We start from the raw sequence: 21,709 nt of genomic DNA on the forward strand, positions 1-21,709 counted from the left end.
TATACCACCCAAATAAAAGACCCATTAATGTCACATTTTGATATTTCATTGGTATTTTCTCAATCAAGAGTAATAAAACTACTTTTATTTATTCTCAGGCATTCGAGAAAAAGTAGAGAAGACTTCAGGAAAAGAATCCAGAATAAAACACAAGTTGTCCCATTTGGAAACTCCACAATCTGAACATGATTTTCTGGGGTGTATGTCCAAGTAAGGAGAGATAGTAATAGCATTTTAAGCCTGAGCTAATCAAGATAATTAGTAAAACCTTAAAAATATTTAGACTAAGTTTAGAATTGTTATTTAATTATTGTGAAAATAAAGGTCATGTGCCTTTTTCTCACAAATAAAAAAAAGCATTATTCAGAGTCTATAATATACCACCCAAATAAAAGATCCATTAAATGTCACATTTTGATATTTCATTGGTATTTTCTCAGTAAACAGTAATAAAACTACTTTTATTTATTCTCAGGCAATGCACAGTGGAATGCACTGAGCATTAGTAGCACAGATATTTTGAGAATCCTCTAGTTTAGTTAGGTCATAGTTCCACTAGACAAGTCATTGGGAGACATATGTACAGCGCTGAGCGAACTATTGGCGCTTTATAAATACTGTATAATAATAATAATAATAATATGCCAGATTACCAATGGTTTGGTAAAAGCTCACCAGATATTTTTTAGTGACTGATTAATTTTTATTATATAGAGTAAATTCATCTTTTTTCACATATTTATATATACTGTATTGCCAAAAGTATTAGGACACCCCTCTAAATCAATGGATTCAGGTGTTTTAATCACATCCATGGCCAAAGGTGTGTAAAATCAAGCACCTAGGCATGCAGACTGTGTCTATAAACATTTGTGAAAGAATGAGTCACTCTCAGGAGCTCAATGAATTCAAGCCTGGTACTGTGATAGGTTGCCACCTGTGCAATAAGTCCATTTGTGAAATTTCCTTGCTACTGAATATTCCATGATCAACTGTTAGTGGTATTATAACAAATTGAAGCAACTGGGAACAACAGCAACTCAGCCGTGCAGTGGTAGACCATGTAAACTGGCAAAGTGCGGTCAGCGCATGCTAATGCGCACAGTGCGCAGAAGTCACCAACTGTCTGCAGAGTCAATAGCTAAAGAACTCCAAACTGTGTGTAGCCTTCAGATTAACACAACAACAGTATGTAGAGAGCTTCATGGAATGGGTTTCCATGGCCGAGCAGCTGCATCCAAGCCTTACATCACCAAGTGCAATGCAAAGCATCAGATGCAGTGGTGTAAAGCATGCTGCCACTGGACTCTAGAGCAGTGGAGATGTGTTCTCTGGAGTGACGAATCACACTTCTTTGTCTGGCAATCTGATGAATCTGTCTTGGTTTGGCTGTTGCCAGGAGAACGGTACTTGCCTGACTGCTTTGTGTCAAGTGTAAAGTTTGGTGGAGGGGGGATTATGGTGTGGGGTTGACTTTCAGGGGTTGGGCTTTGCCCCTTAGTTCTGTTGAAGGGAACTCTTAGGGCATCAGCATACCAAGACATTTTGGACAATTTCATGTTCCCAACTTTGTGAAAACAGTTTGGGGATGGCCCCTTCCTGTTCCAACATGACTGCGCACCAGTGCACAAAGCAAGGTCCATAAAGACATGGATGAGTGAGTTTGAGGTGGAGGAACTTGACTGGCCTGCACAGAGTCCTGACCTCAACCCAATAGAACACCTTTGGGATGAATTAGAGCGGAGACTGCGAGTGAGGCCTTCTCATCCGACATCAATGCCTGACCTCATAAATGCGCTTCTGGAAGAACTTTCAAAGATTCCCATAGACACCCTCCTAAACCTTGTAGACAGCCTTCCCAGAAGAGTTGAAGCTGCTATAGCTGCAAAGGGTGGGCCAACTCAATATTGAACCCTATGGACTAAGATTGGGATGCCATTAAAGTTCACGTGTGTGTAACGACAGACGTCCCAATACTTTTGGCAATATAGTGTATGTCTTACGCACTTTGTGCATACATGATTTTATTGTCTTTTTCGCTGTCTTTTCAATTTTTTAGTTTGCTTTTTGCTGGATCCACCTAGTTTTTCAATAGTAGCTAGTTGTCAAATATAATCTGTGTATCTGCAACAAAAAGGAAACATCTATGAATTTATTTTAGGCCAAAATGGAAAGCTTTGGGTTGCACTGCAATTAACAGGGTCTAAAAGACCAACTGTATGATATCCTTCAAAACTAAACCCAAAAGCCCAAATCCACCCACATCTTTTTCTAGTTTTTCCTTGGTTTTCCGTAGTGTAAGGGCGTGTTAGAAGTTCTGTCAGATTTTAGTGATGTCTTTGACTGGGGAGATTTCTGCTCACTTTCTATCCTTGTGACACCAGGGTCAGAAAACAAAGACATAAAAAAAATTCTCAAAGGTTCTAACCTTTCCCAGATTTTCTGAAAATCATGTATTTTTGTTTGGTGTGTCATCTTTAGAGAGGTGCCCTATCACCTATCATTCTTATCCTCTCTGACCCACTGGCAATGGGAAAGGAGGCAATAAACAGTGGCTAAGTGGCCACCACTTCTGCCTGGCAGCACTAGGGGAACTTGTTGGTTCAAACCCCAACCATGACAATACCTGTCTGGAGTTTGCCTGCTCTCCCTGTGCCTGCGTGGATTTCCACTGGGTACTCAGATTTCCTCCCACACTCCAAAGACATGCTGGCAGGTTAATTGGCTCACGAGTATGTATAAATGGGAGTTAGGGACCTTAGATTGTAAACTCCTTGAGGGCAGACACTGATGTGAATGTACAATATATATGTAAAGCGTAGGAGGGAGTTGGAGTTTAATAAAATCTTTAAAATTTTTCTTGCAGACGATCTGGATTACCTAGGTGGATTCTGGCTGCCTGCTTGTTCCTCTCTATTATGGTGATGCTCTGGCTTAGCTGTGCTAGTTTGGTGACTGCACCTGATCAGCATGTTAAGGCACAGGTATTGTAGTCTTTTCTGATATTTTATGTAGGTAATGACATGATGATGACTAATTCTTGAGTGTTCATTTGGGATAAATGGTGGCATTACTTTTTAACCACTTGCCTGCCGGGTACTTATACCCCCTTATTTACCAGGCCAATTTTCAGCTTTCAGTGCTGTCGCACTTTGATTGACAATTGCGCGGTCATGCAAGATTGTACCCATATGAAATTTTTAGCATTTTTTTCTCACAAATAGAGCTTTCTTTTGGTGGTATTTAATCGCTTCTGGGCACTTTACGTTTTGTGCTATAGGCAAAAAAATAGCAAAAAAATGTTGTCATCAGTGAAGGAGAAAAAAAAAAAAAGTTTCTTTGTTTCTATTATAACATTTTTCAAACAGGTAATTTTTCTCCTTCACTGATGTGCGTTGATGAGGCAGCACTGATAGGCGGCACTGATGGGCACTGATAGGCAGCACTGAAGGGCACTGATAGGCGGCACTGATAGACAGCACTAATGAGGTGGCACGGATAGGCAGCACTGATAGGTAGCACTAATGAGGTGCCACGGATAGGTGGCACTGATATGCGGCACTGATTGGTGGCACTGATAGACGACACTGATAATGGGTACTGATAGACAGCACTGATAGGTGGCACTGACTGACATCACTGCTGGGCACTGACTGGCGGCACTGCTGTGCACTGACTGGCACAACCGCTGGGCACTGACTGGTGGCACTGACTGGCAGCACTGCTGGGCTGCACTGATGGGCACTGGTGGGTGGCACTGGTGGGCACATGTGGGTGGCGCTGGTGGGCACAGGTGGGTGGCACTACTGGGCACAGGTAGGTGGCACTTCTGGGCACAGGTGGTGACACTGCTGGGTGGCACAGGTGGGCGCACTGCTGGGCACAGGTGGGTGCACTGCTGGGCACAGGTGGGTGCATTGCTGGGCACAGGTGGGCGCACTGCTGGGCACAGGTGGGCGAAACTTGTGTGTGGCACTGCTGGGCACCGATCATCAGGGCACTGATGATCAGTGACCCTGATGATCGGTGCCGATCCCCGCTCTGACAACTGCCGGTTCTCGGCAGTACTTTCCTCACGATCTGACAGCGTGAGGAAAGTGCAGCCGAGAACTGGCATTTGCATTTCCCGGTGATCAGCGTGTCATTGGAAACGGCTGATCACGTGGTAAAAGGCCGCTGTGATTGGCCTTTTACCACATCACGTGATCAGCTGTGTGCGTAGGACACAGCGATCATGGGGATCACCGGGTGCGCAGGAGAGCGCATTCTGGGAGGACATTCCGGGCGTAGTGCAGCCGTCATTCAGCTATCTGCGATCGGCAAGTAGTTAAACATTGCAAAGCAAATCCAGATTTATAGTTGCTTCTCTTATTCCAGAAATATGTGTTTTGCAAATCTGTTATTAGAAACCAGAGATGAGAGAAACATAGAGCCTATGACTGCATAATCCTTTCTGAAAAGAGTGAATTACTTGGCTGTCATGCTAACCTTCTGTGTCAGTACTTCTGATCAGGAACACTTATGCATATAAGGAAGTTTTTCAGTTTTTTTTTTTATTCACACTTGTTTAGGGTCAGTGATGCAGTGAAGACTAAAGCCAGTGGGCCAGCTTAACAGCCAAGTATCAGAAGTCATATGTGAACACCAGCAGTGCCAACAATTGATTTGTACAGGGTACAAATCTACCAGTGCTGCTGCTGGCTGTGGCTGTTCACACACACACTGAGGTTTATTTACTAAAGCTGGAGATTGCAAAATCAGACTCACTTTTTCATAGGAACCAATCAGCTTCTAACCTCAGCTTGTGCAATTGAGCTTAGGCAATAAAACCTGGAAGTTGATTGGTTTCTATGCAGAAGTGAGCCTGAGTTTGCAGCTTTAGTAAATAAACCCCACTTTGTGCATGCAGCTAGTTTCTCTGGTAGCAAGAATTGCTGCTTGCCACCACCTGTGTGAATGAAGCCTAAGGCTACGTTCACACTAGCCTTGTTTGCAGACAGGCATTTGGGAAGCGTTTTTACTGCTTCCCAAACACCTGTGAAAATTCTGCACATTGCAGCACATGGTGCTGTTCACACGGGAGCGTTAGCGTCGCGTTGCATTGTGTCGCGGCAAAACGGACACCTCTGATCGAGTCAGGAGGAGTTGAAGCCTCCTATTCAAGTCTATGGTGCCGCTCCACAAACGCCCGGCTGGCGTTTGCGGTGCAGTTGCGACGCGGTTCTGGGGTGTTTGCGGAGCGTTAACACCATTCCAACTTCATTATAGGCATTTGTGGGGTGTTTTTAACGCTTTGCAAACACCTAGCAACCTCGGTTAAACCGCACATGCGGCGTTTAAGGAGCATTTAAAAACGCTCTGCAAACGCCGGACCAACGCTTGTCAAACGCTATAGGGGCGTTTGACAAGATTTGGAAAAACAGTCAAGTGTGAACGAGCCCTAAGAGAGGAATTCTAACTGTAGATATTTCCTCTCAAGTCCTGCTGTGTCTTTAGGGAGATTACACTGCAGCAATTACAACTATACATGTTTATAAAACCAGTTTTTGAAACCTCAGCTATCCTATAATGTTTAATACATTTAGTCATATTTTTTTTTCAAGAGAGTAATAAAGATTTAGAATAAATTAAAATGTAAATGTAATGAAGAAAACTTAAGGCTTTAGAGAGTTTGACAATCAAAAGATGATTTTGATTTATTTTACATAGCTGCTAAAGTGCAAGTAGGTTTTGCAATGTACCAAATGTTTGAATCACTTGCAATGTAGTAATCAGTGCCACAACAAAGCCCACTAGCACCCAAGGCAAAGATAACAAAATGCCCCGCTCCTCAAGCTGAGACTTTATTGGTGGGGGTGGGATTGCCAAATGGTGAAAATGCCTAAAGATTGTAGAATAATGCCTGAGTGTACAGTGTCCAACCTTGACCAGAAATGACAACCACCGCCCCAAGGTTTAAAACTGTTGGTCCTGAAAAACCAAAGCAATCCCTCAATCCAGGTCTCTGACCAGCCCCACCCAGACTGTCCCTTCTATGACTTGAAAAAAGTAAGCACTAATTTTTAGGAGCACCAGATCAAATGATAAAAAATTCCAAATTAATTTATTAGTTTATACTAAAAAACATCCAGCGCATTCACTAATGAAAGGAGTGACAAACAAAGGATAAAAGAGTCAAAATGTATTCATTCTAAAAAAGCATCTAGCACATGCGCTAATGGAAAGAGTGTCAGACCAAAGCATAAAAGAGTCTAAATTAATTTATTAGTTTATACTAAAAAAAAATCCAACACATTTCGAGGGTCAGAAAAACCTCTAATTTCATCAGGGCTTCAGTTAAGATAAGAACCTGGCATGGACTCCAAATGTAGCTTTCCTATGTGACTCTGTAAGGGGAATCTAATTGCTAGATCAGGAGAATTACTCGCCAGCACATCTGTGTGAGCCATCAACACAGCAAAGTTCTATTTGGGTCCATTCAAGGTTCTTATTTTAACCATTGGTCTGGTGCTCCTTCCATTAGAGCATGTTTTATTCTAATAACCTGCTGGAGTACCCACTGGATGGTAGCCTTGATTGTTATAAGCAGCCTAACCTGAGGAAGCGAGCTCTCCAAATGTTTTTTTTCCTCTCACTACTTTGAACACACATCAAAGTCCCAGCACCTCTTGAATGTTTTTTTCTTCATTGTTTGTTATGACTTGATAGTTTCAGCAATTAAATACATGGATCTGCCTTTTTAGTATGATAGCATAAAAAATATAAACACAGATGAACATTTAATTTAACCGCTTCTGTGCCTCCTTATAGCAGGTATACTGCTACATGGTGACACAGCTGTGCAATATCACGTATATATACATGATGTTGCGGTTTCAGGTAGGGGGCATGCGTGACCTACCCGACGCCATTCGTGGCCTCAGCTGTCAGTCACTGTGTTGGTCGCCCCCCACGTTAACCCCTTCCTGCCCAGTGCCATTAGTACAGTGTCAATACTTTTTATTAGAACTGATCACTGTATTGGTGTCACTGGGGATGTCAGTGACACCAAGTCAGTTCCCCCCAGTGTCAGAATGCCCACCACAGTCCCGCTATAAGTCACTGATCGCTGCCATTACTAGTAAAATAGAAGAAAAAAAAAATCCCAGTATATATACCGCCATTTGTAAACGCTATAACTTTCACGTAAAGAAATTAATTTACACGTATTGGGATTTTTTTTTTAGCAAAGACATGTAGCAGAATTCATTTTGGCCTAAATTTATAATGAAATTCGATTTTTTGAATTTTTTTCCTGGACATGTTTAATAGCAAAAAGTCATAAATATTTTTTTTTCCTCAAAATTGTCTGCTCTTTTTTTGTTTATAGCGCAAACAATTAAAAATGCACAGGCGATCAAATACCACCTACAGAAAGCTGTGGGAAAAAGGACGTAAATTCCATTTGGGTACAGCGTTGCATGACCACACAATTGTCAGTTTAAGTAACGCAGCGCCATGTTGCAAAAAATGGCCTGGTCAGGAAGGGGGGTAAATCCTCTGGAGGGCAAGTGTTTAATGTTATAAATATTATATAAAACTTTTTTATGTGTCAAACAGAATATAAAACTCTGTCAGAATATTTATTTAAGGAAAAAAGATTAACATGTTATTTTTGCTTTGTAACAGCCATTGAGCATAAATGGTGACAAAGAATACCTGGAAGACATGGAAAAGCCGGAACCTTTCCCTCTGCCACCTGTTGTTGCAGTTACTATCTGCCCAACTGAAGAGAGCGAGGAGGCTGGGCCACTGCCAGTGAAAGTGGACCTTGGCAAAACTATAATCTAAAATGTTTGTCTCTAAACCTTTACTACTACAGGGGGGTGTGCACTACATTGCATTATAGTCTCCTGCAGAATTAAGGGGATAATTGTCTTGTCATACTGGTTTTATAAACAGTGCTTGTTTTGCTTCCTTTCTTTGCAAAGCATCTGGAATAGTTGGTCCACAAATGGTCAGAGCCTGGTGGTGCATAGTCAAAGATTCCTTGTCAGTTACTGTAAAGAATATTCCAGAGGTTTTCATGGATGCAATTTTCCCACAGTACATTGAAAATTTCCAGTTTGTATCTTGTACTGATGTATGACAAGATCGAGTTATTGTACAGCGAGAACAAGTGTATGTGCTTTATATATAAAATGATAATATAATAATGTAACATTATTGAAGTAATCAACATTTAAAACGTCAGTTACAGCTATGGCTCAGGTTGATTCACTCACACTACTACACAGCGCCATTTTTAAAAACCATAGTCTATCTTCTCCAAACTGGTTTAACATTCTTCTGTGTACCAGAAGGTTCTTTAGAAAGTAAATATTTGTGCAAACCTTCTATATCAGCAAAGAAACTAGATCATTTTAAAGTGAAGACTTTGTATGAAAAATCCAGTGCAGCTCTTACAAAAGCATACTCTTTTTATATGTAGACCCTTAGGTATGGTCTACTAAATTGTAATTCGAGGTGTAATATAGTCAAGTGGTTCACTTGTCCAACCTTTTTTACTTTGGGATTCTAAGTGATAATTTAGTCATTGGATTTTTATCATTTTTTTTTTAAATAACAGAATAGATTTTTATGTTGATTTCTGGTTTAGTTAAATACATTTGCTGGGTTATCCTTATGGGATCTTTTCCATTATAAAAAATGGTTACGTTTGTGTAAGACTTACAGATTTCTCTGTATTTTTTCAGTGATTAACATTGTCTGCTGTGAAGATTATGTTCCCATAGGTCTTTCTTACAGATTGGGGTCTTTCTGTACAGCATGCTTTTTAATTATTGCTACCAGTAGTAAGAACATGGATTTCAGCAATGTTCTAGTTACATTCAGTCAGAAAATAAAATTCAGTCCTCTGAAATGTATTTAAGAAATGTATACACATTTCTTCCCATAATTCATGTACAATGGGACTCTGCATTGAGACTGCCTTCATTTAACTTCTAACTACATTGCCTGGTTGATATAAAGATACAGTAGTCAGATCTCATAAACTCCTTCTGTTTAAAAAAAACAAGATCTCATGAATGAACTGACCATATATGGATTAGCCTAGGAACTCTAAAAATTGTTAAGAGACTGCTGGAAATGTTATTTAATATAATGCAATGGAATGTTTTGGTGTCCTTAGAAACTAATCAGATTCCAGGTGCCATCTTTTTTTTCAGATTTTTTAACATTTTTAGAAAAGAACAGTTCTGGTATCTCATAAAGTAAATGCCTTTTGCTTTCATCAATCTCTCTCATCAGTGAATTATGTTATTTTATTCTGTATGAGAACAGCTGTTGATACCATTACCACTATCATTACCACTATTTTAAATTCCATCATCCTTGTTCTGCTTATGGGACTAATGTGCCCCACTTCCCCTATTTCTTTTTCACGTTTTCATTATAGGCTGAAGGCTGAAATACTTGTTTTGTATAGAGCGCATTTTTAATTTGTTCTGCTAAAGGTTCACAATGTTAAAATAACTACTTTTTCATGATGGACACTTCCTTTTGTGAAAACCCCATATAATTGTTTAATAATATTATTTATTAATCACAATACCTCTGTCAGCTGTTGTACTTGTGCCTTCTAAGTCCAATTTCTTTCATAAACATACTGTCAAACTTGCCTAGATGCATTTCAGGAAGGGAGGTTCATATTCCTAAGCAAAAAGATTTGCTTTCATTTTAGTGGCTGTAAGATAAATGTAGATAAATTGGTAATAACCAATTGCACCAATTTGCTATAGAAAATTTACTTTGCATTGAATAAAACCTTTGCATTTGAACTGTATCACACTGTATACACTGAATTAAATGTATCCTACTGATTACACACTTCTGCTTGAGTATCTATGTAACCAAACAGTAGAGGTCATTTCAGTCAACTCATCCAATCTCCTTATGCAGGCTGAGTTACTGTCATACCAAGAAGACATCTGAGAGATAGAGATGGTATGAGAGTTATAATTATTTAACCTTTTTTAAATATCCGGGCAGTGGCCAAACAATTTTTTTTGCCAATTTTTTTTCGAATATCCATTACAGAGATCCTAGTAGCTGAATGACTATGTACATTATAAAAACAGAATTTGACCAATATTCTTTAGAGGTATGGGCTGAGCATTTTCAAAATGACTGCAAGGTTTCTCAAATGCTGGAATTTTTTATGGGCTATGCAGAATATATCTATATTGCTTAGAGCAGATTCATGTTAGATAGCAAGTCAAGCCTATACTGTATTAAGTTTGGGTGTTAAATACTGTACATTTTTCAAGCCTAAGTATAATCTAAAATTATATACAATTTTTAGTGGAAGATCCTCAATGGTAAACCTTATTTCAAGGATTCCTTGAGGACTATAAGGAGAACTGTTTCATACTGTAAATTTCTCCAAATAGACGGTTCACTTTGCAAGGAAAGTTGCACTTTGCAAGGGCATTTTCCCCAGAGCTTAGCAAATGTGGTGAAGATCTGCTTATTTCAATGATTCAATCAGGTGCAAACAAAAATGCCATTTTTTTTATTGTCTTTACACATGATTGCGTATTCTTTGTAAAGTAAAACTTCACCACATTCAATGAGCTCTGGGGATAATTCCCTTGCATGCTGAAACTCCCCTTGCAAAGTAAACAGCCTATAGGCTTTAGTAAATCAACAATGTAGGTTATTATTATTATTATTATTATAGGTTGTATTTCTATATACATGTTTATACTGTATATGAAAAGGATTTGCAATGGACTTCTAAAGAGAGAGAGAGAGAGAGTAGCTATGAAGTTTCCAAGGGAATCTATTTTTTATGTGTGTGTGACACAGTACAGCTCCAACCATAGAAATCCTTCTATCTGCCAGTCCTCATTTACACTAATAACCATGTTTAGAAGCGTACTCCCAGTTTATACTAATAGATGTATACTCCAATTTATACCTATAAACATCTCTAGCAGTGTAAATAAATGCTGACAGTATAGTGCTTGCTGTCTATTGTATACTAGAGCAATGGATGGGAATATATACATATCATTTGATTGTCAAAATACAAAGTTTATGCCGATACTTAACACCTTTAGGAGCAATATGGCTTCCCTGATTTTTTTTTTCCTTGCAATCACACAGCAGAGAAGGCGGTTTGCTGTTCAATAACTGCACGCAGAATCACATATGTTTTATCACTATGGTAACTACATGCGTATTCAATATTAATGTGACTGTGAATGCTTTGTATGTTATAGAGAAATGGATGTATACCAAACATGCAATCTCCACTGAATGAAACTAGACGCAGTTCACATTTGAGCTACTGTGCAGTAAATAAGCTAAGCTACAGTTGATATGAAACGACTACACACCCCTGTTAAAATGTCAGGTTTCTGTGATGTAAAAAAAATGAGACAAAGATAAATAATTTCAGAACTTTTTCCACCTTTTAATGTAACCTATAAACTCTACAACTCAGTTGAAAATCAAACTGAAATCTTTTAGGTGGAAGGAAGTAAAAATAAAAAACTAAAATAATATGGTTGCATAAGTGTGCACACCCTTAAACTAATACTTTGTTGAAGCACCTTTTGATTTTATCACAGCACTCAGTCTTTTTGGGTATGATTCTATCAGCATGGCACATCTTGACTTGGCAATATTTGCCCACTCTTCCTTGCAAAAACACTCCAAATCTGTCAGATTGCGAAAGCATCTCCTGTGCACAGCCCTCTTCAAATCACCCCATAAATTTTTGATCGGATTCAGGTGTGGGCTCTGGCTGGGCCATTCCAAAACGTTAATCGTCTTCTGGTGAAGCCATTCCTTTGTTGATTTGGATGTATGCTTTGGGCCGTTGTCAGAAAGATGAAGTTCCTCTTCATGTCAAGTTTTCTAGCAGAAGTCTGAAGGTTTTGTGCCAATATTGACTGGTATTTGGAACTGTTCATAATTCCCTCTACCTTGACTAAGGCCCCAGTTCCAGCTAAAGAAAAACAGCCCCAAAGCATGATGCTGCCACCACCATGATTCACTGTGGGTATGGTGTTCTTTTGGTGATGTGTAGTGTTATTTTTGCACTAAACATATCTTTTGGAATTATGGCCAAAAAGTTCAACCTTGGTCTCATCAGACCATAACCTGTTTTCCCACATGCTTTTGGGAGACTTCAGATGTGTTTTTGCAAAATTTAGCCGGGCTTGGATGTTTTCTTCATAAGAAAAGGCTTCCAATCTTGCCACTCTACCCCATAGCCCAGACATATGAAGAATACGGGAGATTGTTGTCACTTGTACCACACACCCAGTATTTGCCAGATATTCCTGCAGCTCCTTTAATGTTGCTGTAGGCCTCTTGGCAGCCTCCCACACCAGTTTTCTTATCACCTATTCATAAATTTTGGGGGGGGAACGTCCAGTTCTTGTCACTGTTGCACCATATTTTCTCCACTTGATGATGACTGTCTGCACTGTCTTCCGTGGTACATCTAATGCCTTGGAAATTCTTTTGTACCCTTCTCCTGACTGATACCTTTTAACAATGAGATCCCTCTGATGCTTTGGAAGCTCTCTGTGGACCATGGTTTTTGCTCTAGGATGCGACTAAGAAAAAGTCAGGAAAGACCTACTAGAACAGCTGAACTTTATTTGGGGGGTTAATCAGAGGCACTTTAAATGATGGCAGGTGTGTACTGACTTCTATTTAACATGATTTTGAATGTGATGTGATTGCTTAATTCTGAACACAGCTACATCCCTAGTTATAAGAGGGTGTGCACACTTATGCAACAGCATTTTAGTTTTTCATGTTTACTTTCCACCCCTAAAAGATTTCAGTTTGTTTTTCAATTGAGTTTTACAGTTTATAGGTCACATTAAAGGTGGAAAAAGTTCTGAAATGGTTTATCTTTGTCTCAATTTTTTTACATCACAGAAACCTGACATTTTACCAGAGGTGTGTAGACTTCTTATATCTACTGTACATTCAGATAGCTGAATATCTGCTACCTAGTTTGCTGTATTAAGAGGTGGCTAAATGCTGCCTCTGGATACAGCAACACTCTGTGCTATGGCAGCATACAAACTGACAAATTACCTGGTTATTTGGGGGGCTCTATTCGCATGGGATGAGCAGTTACAAGATAACAGCAGCAGTGTCTGCCATTGCTTTGTACAGAGTACAAATCTGATAGGTGTCACTGACAGCTGCTGTGTGTGCAAGCAGCATTTACAACCACTGACAAGGATCAACTGATTCTTGCCGGCAGTCACCCCGACTACACATATTTAGCTGTCTGAATGTAGACTTAAAGTGGAGTTCCAGTGAAACTATAAAAAAATAAAGTCAGTAGCTACAAAAACTGTAGCTGCTGAGTTAAAAAAAAACAGCCACTCACCTGTCCCTCAATCCCACGGTGTCCTCCCCGCAGTCCGTTTCACCTGCTGCCTTGTGTTTCCAGCGCCAGCATCTTCAGTGTGGACATCCGGCTATGGCAGCTTGTGGCTTCACAGCTGGGTGGCCAGTGGACATAAATGAGTAGTGCTGCGCTTTGTGAATGGTTCCATAGTCTTCTGGGGCCGGTCATGTGTCCCAGAAAAACTACAGGGAGGGAGGGGGGAGGAGAACGTCTGCTTCTGATCGCCTAGGTGATCGCAGCCGAAGTGGAAGCGGGTACTTGTCAATTTTGGGTACCCACTCCCCCCCCCCCCCGTTCCCCAAAGGTTTCAATCTTTAACAGGGAGCAGGGGGTCAGTCCTTAAAGTGGAATTTCCTCTTTTGGGTGGAGCTCCGCTTTAAAGTGCTCTCATGTAACTGCATATTTTCCACCAGGAACTTACTTTTATCATAATGCAATCCTTGTGTGCTTAAAATCCCAAAATCCTGCCTAGTGTTTATGCACTTTTTATTTAATTATTCATTTTATTTTGACACTACCACTATCTGCTGGCAGAACATTGTTGGCACTTTTATATTACTATGAATATTTAATCATTGTCCGGTGATTATTTTAATAATGCAAACATTCATTCTTGGCACATATTTATAGAGGATCTAAGGGCATCTCTTTGGTGTATGTATGTTCCATAGTTTATTTTTTGTATTTCTTGCTGATTATGACAGTAGTAATTAAATCATAGGTGATGTCACTTTGTCGTATAAACATTATGCATACACTGTAGAACCGCTTAATAAGGATATATTTGCTTTCCTGCAGAATAAATAGAACTTTTTGTGCTGTTGACTGCCAGAAGCTTGTTTGATATTTAGGCCAAAGCATTAGAGAGCCATAATCTTGTAAAATCTCAGATAACATGTTAATAATGCATTGCTGTTTTTTTTATGTGACTACATTATTGAACTATTGTCAAGAAAAAAAATAAACATTTATAAACTATGTCAATGGTTATGTATTGAAAGAACATTAATGCATGGTTCTATTTATTAGTATCACATCTTTGTACCCTAAATGCAATCCTGTTCTTACTGAAAACAAATATTTTCTGTGTTCCCCTTTTCATTGACTGCCAAGGACATATATTGAGTTTGTCATGGTTATCCATCTATAAGCTGTCCAGTGATGTATCGAATACAGTATGGTAATCGAAGGATTAAAATAAGCTTCATGGCTGTTCAAATCTCTGCTCCATAATATGGGCCTTTCTCTATACTGTCACACATGGATATTGTCCGTTCCCTTATGACAGAGATTTAAATTTAAAAAAATGTTAAAAAAAAGTATTGTAAAATAAAAAAAATTTAAAATACTGCATGTTTTTGCTGCCCTTCATCCAAAATGTAAATGAGGCCTTAAACTGTCACAATATCCACAAATACACTGTTAAATTGCAAAGTTGAGATACACATAAAAAAATTCTCTGTACACAAATGGTCAAAAGCCTGTACTGTTTTTGTAAATTAAAAAATGATTAATTGTTTTAATACAAAACATTATGATAAAATGAATTACTAAAACTAGAAATAAAATAGCTTAAAGCATATCTAACTCAAGAAAAATAATTATATATTGCAGTTTCCCAGCCCACTAGATGTGATATCTGCATTTGTTTTCTTTATGCTTATACACTTGCCCTCCAGAAGATTTAACCCCCTTCATGACCAGGCTATTTTTTAAATTAAATTTATATAATTTTTTTTCACACAGTGATTTCTTTTGGTGGTATTTTTTTTGTGCTATAAATGAAAAAAAGACCAAAAATTTGGGGGGGAAAAACTAATTTTTTTTGCTATAAAAAATAATTTAAAAAAATTCTACACAAGTACAGGCCAAAATGTATTCTGCTACATGTATTTGGCAAAAATCCCAATAAGTGGCTTGTGTGAAAATGATAGCATCTACAAATGACAGTGTATATATACTGGAATTTTTGTTTTATATATATATATATATATATATATACATACTAATAATATAGGCGATCAGTGACTCATAGCTGGACTGTGACAGTACAGTGGGCATTCTAACACTAACTGCCACACTGACTAACTGCAACTGACATGACCAGTGACACTAATACAGTGATCAGTGCTAATAAAATGCACTGACACTGTACTAATGACACTAGGCAAGAAGGGGTTAACATTTGGGGCAATCAAAAGGTCAACTGCGTGCCTAACTATGTTTAATGTGTTGACTGTGTACAGTTTTACTAGGAGATGTGACAGTCTGCAATACAGGAAGACAAAAACTGTCACATCCCCACTGTCAGCAGAGGGATCTGTGTTATTTAGATCTCTGTCTTGAAGCTAGCTCTGATGATCGGTGGGTTCCGGCTGTGATTCACTAATCAGCATGGCAGGGAACACGGGTAGGCAGGTGCATGCGCCCCCTACCTGGAAAAGCAAAATCACGTATATATACATGATTTTGCAAAGCTGGCCTGCACTGTAGCAGTAAAGCTACAGTACGCAGTTAGCAACTGGTTATTTTTTGTAATTTCACCTGGTGATCCTATTACTAACACTTACTTTATCTATGAAGGAACAGGGTTGTCACCCTTCGTTGCTCTTCTTATGTAGACTACAGATATCTTGCCTACTTCTCATCTCCATAACACAAGACAGAGGTGTTCTGTAGGGCACAGAAGACTGATAACATTGAGATTTCTGTGTACCGAAGCGACAGTGACAATGGATTTCTATCAGCAGTTAGTTTTCTGTACTTGTAGGAATTATGCTTAGTATAAAAAAAGAAAACTTATACAGCCACCACATCTAAGGACTGGTAAGCTGCAATATATTACATTTTTGTTCTTGGAATTAAATATAATTTAGGACCAATGAATACCTGAGATTAAATAGAAAATTATATCAAAGAAGAATCCTTCTTCACTAAAGATGTACATACTATATGACTAATTGTGTTGCTTTTTCTTAAAAATCCTTGGAAGCTGTTTCTTTGTTTTTGAGTGCAGTTCGGATGCATATTATTGCGCAATGCACATTATTTGCAATTGATGAATGAAAACATAATTCATTACTTACGAGTGGGGTATTTTCAAGCTGGTGTATGTTAAAAATTCTAGCAATTAAAAAATAATTTCAGAAAATAAACTCAGTATCCCCTTTTACATATCCATATCTCAAATCATATTCAGAATAGGATTTTTCAACATTCGAGTTGGGTCAATGTAAAACATTCTACAGGTCTTGGATAATTATTGTTGGCTTCTGCTCAATTAAGGTGCACATTTCAGCTTTCAGAACACTGAGACCAGAAGCACACAACCAGTGTATTAAAAAGGAGGTCAGCAACAATAGCCTCCATATTCTTGTAAATAAAGGCTTTGCCTAAGTTGAAGTACACTTCAAGCTCCAGCTGTTGTATGCCTGCAAGACAGTGGCTGAGGTCTAGAAAAATGGTAAATGGGTTAGCATATACCATCACTTGAATGTGGTGAGCAACACACAGAAGAGGATGTCAAGAATTTTTTTGAAGGATGGCAAATATACTCACAAATACAAATAATTATAATGGCACAATGTAACACGGGGGGAGATTTACTAAAACTGAAGCACTCAGAATCTCATGCAACTGGTCATGTTGGTCATTCAGCTTCTAACTTCAACTCAGTTAAGCTTTGGTAATAAAACCTGGAAGCTGATTGGTTTCTATGCAGAGTTGCACCAGATTTTGCACTCTTCAGTTTTAGTAAATAACTCCCAACATGTAATTTCTGGTTTTCAGGTGCCATAAAGATATGTTGTTTGCACAACAAAATAAGGATAAAGAAAACTTTCTTTTATTGCATTAAGTCACACAAGGGATGAATAACTTTGTCATTACTTAAGATAAAAACATAATACATATAATGTTTTTTTTAATGACAAACAAGGCTTTCTGTTTGTGAATATTATCTTGCAACAATTATTTTTTCCGCAATCCTTAAACAATTAAACGTAACAAAGTGCAGTTTTTTCTTTTTTTGAGAAGTATTCATTTAACAATAAATAGTGTTACAGCACATGCAATGTGCAAATTATTTATTCTGTAATTTGTCCTGTTTAAAATGACATCATAATTATGGTTCTGGTACAAAGTATTGCAAAATTATTTAGAAAAGAAATGTTTTTTTTTTTTTTTTTTTTTAAATTTTAAAATGGGAAATGTGTAAATATATGTTATAGGTGTAAAAATATTAACAAGCAAAACAAAAAAAAAGTTTAAATATAATTTTTTAATAAAATAGAAAAGCACAAAAATAACAGCAGGAAAATAATTACATGGAGAATGAGAATAAAGGGTTAATTAGGGCTGGTTAAAGTAAACTAAGGCTTAACAAGGGGAGAAACATTTAATTTAAAAAAAAACACTTTTTTATTTGTCAGGTTGCTTAAACTGACTTCCTCTGCAGATTGAAGTTCATCCCTTTGATCTGTAGATGAATAAATTAAATGATACAAAATGAAACATTGTGTTTTTGTATGTTTCTGTATTCATGGTTGAGCAATGTTGTTGATAAACATTGCCAGAGTGCTTTTTTTTGACAGTTCCACATGTCAAAACTTTGTGTACTCAGCAATGCCTCTTTGATTAATCAGGGATGAATTGCCCAGTACTGAGACAGGGGAGGTCCTGTGTACAATGATGACATTTGTTTGGCCATGTCTAACACATCCAGAATCTGCAACTTGTTAACCTTATTCTAGTGTTTCAGCTATCGATCTTTAAGGAGTTTAACCAACAAGTCCAAGCATCCAGGAGGGAGTGTTTCAGTTTGCAATTAGAAAATAATACAAATTCAATTATTTTGAAGGTATAAATGTTCTCTTTCTCTCTACACTGTGTGTGTATGTATGCATGTATATATATATATATATATATATATATATATATGTATATATATATATATATATATATATATATAAATAATACAAAAAAAGGGGCACAAACCTTCTGCATTTACCTTTAAAACTGTTTACTAAAATACAAAGGCATCATAAACATACTCACAAAAGCAAATTGGCTTTAGGCATCAGGGAATATGCAGATCTCAGTAGCTGACACTGGATGCAAGTTCTGCGGAAGAACCTCGAAACGCATCAGTTGTTTGCTTGTTATTGAGTGATGGCCAGGTCCATATGAAGTTTCTTGCATCCACTGTAAGCTACTGGGATATCCCTTGCTATCTATAGCCAAATGGCTCTTGAGTATGTTTGTGACACATTTCTTTTAAAATAAATGGTTTTAAAGGTAACACACAAAGTTTTGTACCCTCTTTTTTGTTATTTATTGTTCACTACAGATATTTATCTAATTGGAAGTGGGCAGCATACCTGAGGCTTACCATCATTTGAGTTTATTACTACTGAGGCCTGAGCCTTACAGCAGAATATTTCTACTATGATGGCTATGATGGCTGCAGCGTTGACATGACTTTTTTTTTCTTGTTTTCACTTTATACAAGTGTGCTCAAAAGTTTGCATACCCTGACAGAAATCATCAAATTTTGGCATTGATCTTGAAAATATGACTAATCATGCCAAAAAAAAATTATATAAGGATAGTGATCTTATGAAGCAACTTATTATAACATAGTTGTTTGGCTCCTTTTTAAAGAGAAATCAACCAAATGGTCCTGATTAAAAGTTTAACCCTGGAATGTTTGGCCTTGGTACAGACACTGGATAGAGAGAAAACAGGTGGCGCACACACCTAGTGCATTATCCAAGGTTTATTGTAGGAATGAAATAATAAAAACATACTCACAGACGAAGCATGTATCTAACCTCTGATGCTGATGGGAAATGAGCCATTTCCCCACAGGCATAAAGCACACTCCCACACCATCCCACTCAGGCATCAACAGCGAGGCTCTTTCTTTCCATACATCATACATCAGCATCAGAGGTTGGTCATCAGCTCTGAGGAAAGGGATTCGTCCCCGAAACGCGTCAGCCATTTGACCGCACTGACAGTGAGAACACCTTGCCCGCCGTTGTGGCCATTGTCATTTTTCTATGCTTTTTAGATACATGCTTCGTCTGTGAGTATGTTTTTATTATTTCATTCCTACAATAAACCTTGGTTAATGCACTAGGTGTGTGCGACACCTGTTTTCTCTCTATCCAGTGGCTGATTTCCCCATCTGAGGAGGGCTGCACCCCTGGAACATTTCCTTTGGTTGTCGCTGTCCTGGTACCCTTGGCTTCCCTTTTGGCTGTGCATATCCTGAGGAGCTGGAGAGTACATACGATACTTGGTACAGACACACACAGGTTAAAATGGAAATTAAAAGTTAATTCCACACATCTGTGGATTTTTAGATTGCAATTAGTGTTGGTATATAAATAGTCAATGAGTTTGTTAGCTCTCACGTGGATTTACTGAGCAGGCTAGACAGTGAGCTATGGGGAGCATAAAAGAACCTTTGTAACAAGGTAATGAAACTTTATAAAGATGGAAAAGGATATCAAAAGATATCCAAAGCCTTGAAAGGGCCAGTCAGTACTTTTCAATCATTTATTAACAAATGGATATCAAGGCAAGAGAGACCAAGAAAGTTTGCAGCCACAACTGCCAGAAGAATTGTTCAGGATACAAAGAAAAACCACAGGTAAGCTTAGGAGAAACACAGGCTGCTCTGGAAGTGTGGTTGTTTCAAGCAGCACAATACGATGATACTTGAACAAAAATGAGCTGCATGGTTGAGTTGCCAGAAAGTAGTCTTTACTGCTCCAATGCCAACAGAAAAAACCCAGTTACAATATGTCCGACAATACCATAGCACACCTCACAGCTTCTGGCACACTATAATCTGGTGTGATGAGACCAAAATAGAGCTTTATGGTCACAACCATAAGTGCTATTTTTAAAGAGGGGTCAACAAGGCCTATAGCGACAAGAATACCCTCCCCACTGTGAAGAATGGTGGTGGCTCACTGATATTTGGGTAGGGGGGTTGAGCTCTAAAGGCACATGGAACCTTGTTTGGTAAGATGAAAGCAGCATGTTATCAGAAAATATTGGCAGACAATTTGCATTCTTCTGAATGAAAGCTGCTTATGAGATGCACTTGGACTTTCCAGCATGAGAAAGGTCCCTAAGCACAAGGTGAAGGTTCTGAGTGGCTATCACAGTCTCTGTACCTTAATATCATCGAGCCAAATGACCTGGAGATATTTTGCCAAATGGGCACAAAGGAGAATGGGCAGAGACCACTTAGGCTCCATTCCCATATGAGCGTAGGGTCTTTTAAGAGTTTTATCGCGCATATTGTACCATGATTTTTGTGAGTTTTTGCGTGTTTTCATAAAGCGTTTTTGAGCTTTGGCATTTTTTCATTAGTCATTAGAGAAAAATATAATTTGTAGCATCATTTGTTGCTAGGTTTTTCTGCTTCAACTTTTCCATCAGCTTTTATTTCTTTTATTATTATTATTATTTTATTTCATAATGAATGTATTATTTTTTGTTATTATTATTGTTATTATTAATAATAATAAATGAATACATAAATGTTAAATACACAAGTAAATAAAAATAATCATAAATAAATGATATGTAATAATACATAAATAATAGTTAACCCCTAGCCTTATACCCCTAACCCTTAAAAAAAATATTAAATTATTATCAACCCTAACCCTTTTTTTAGGTTAGGTTATTATTATTTATTTATTTTACATCTATATATAATTACTATTTTTTTTAAAAACATATTTTCATTTGAGCAGAAAATTGTGCAAAATGCACGTTAAAACACGCAAAAAGCGCCAATTTCGCGTTTCTGTTATTTTCTATGAGAATTAAAAGCGCGCAAAAAACATGCAAATCTGCCCAATTTGAGCTACAAAAGTAGCTCCAAAACTTTTTTGAGCTTCAGGCGACTTGGAGTGGAGATGTGAACCATCTCCATAGAGCAATATTGATTTTTTTCCAACTGAGCGTTTTACAGCTTCGAGCTGCAAAATGCTCAGTTGTGAATGGGGACAAAAATTTGGGGCCTCATAGACAACTATTACAAAAGACTGCATGCTGTCATTGATGCTAACGGGGCAACACACAGTAATAAGAAGGGTAAATAGACTTTTGAACAGGGGTCATTTAATTTGTTTACTTGTTGCTTTTGTTTTGTATGTCAAAGTATGGATGTTGATTATCTGGTTCCCAAGCAGGCAGGTTTTACACCCCAGAGGATCTCAATGGATTTCCTGGCTTGTAGAGTAATGTAATAAA

General features: G+C 38.0%; 1 protein-coding gene across 1 annotated transcript in view; it reads left to right on the forward strand.

Annotated features, from left to right (window-relative positions):
• TMEM59L (transmembrane protein 59 like) overlaps positions 1-14,407 on the forward strand; it is a 95,414-nt gene extending 81,007 nt beyond the window's left edge. The window contains exons 6-8 of the mRNA XM_089687917.1: positions 99-210; positions 2,867-2,984; positions 7,669-14,407. Coding sequence (XP_089544043.1) covers positions 99-210; positions 2,867-2,984; positions 7,669-7,830 — 392 coding nt within the window. The 3' untranslated portion in view covers positions 7,831-14,407. The remainder of the gene's footprint in view (positions 1-98; positions 211-2,866; positions 2,985-7,668) is intronic.
• Positions 14,408-21,709: the final 7,302 nt, after the last annotated feature.

This window comes from Staurois parvus, unplaced genomic scaffold (genome assembly GCF_062004578.1).
Source record: "Staurois parvus isolate SC_StPar_1 unplaced genomic scaffold, SC_StPar_1.0 ptg000439l, whole genome shotgun sequence".
Lineage (NCBI taxonomy): Eukaryota > Metazoa > Chordata > Amphibia > Anura > Ranidae > Staurois > Staurois parvus.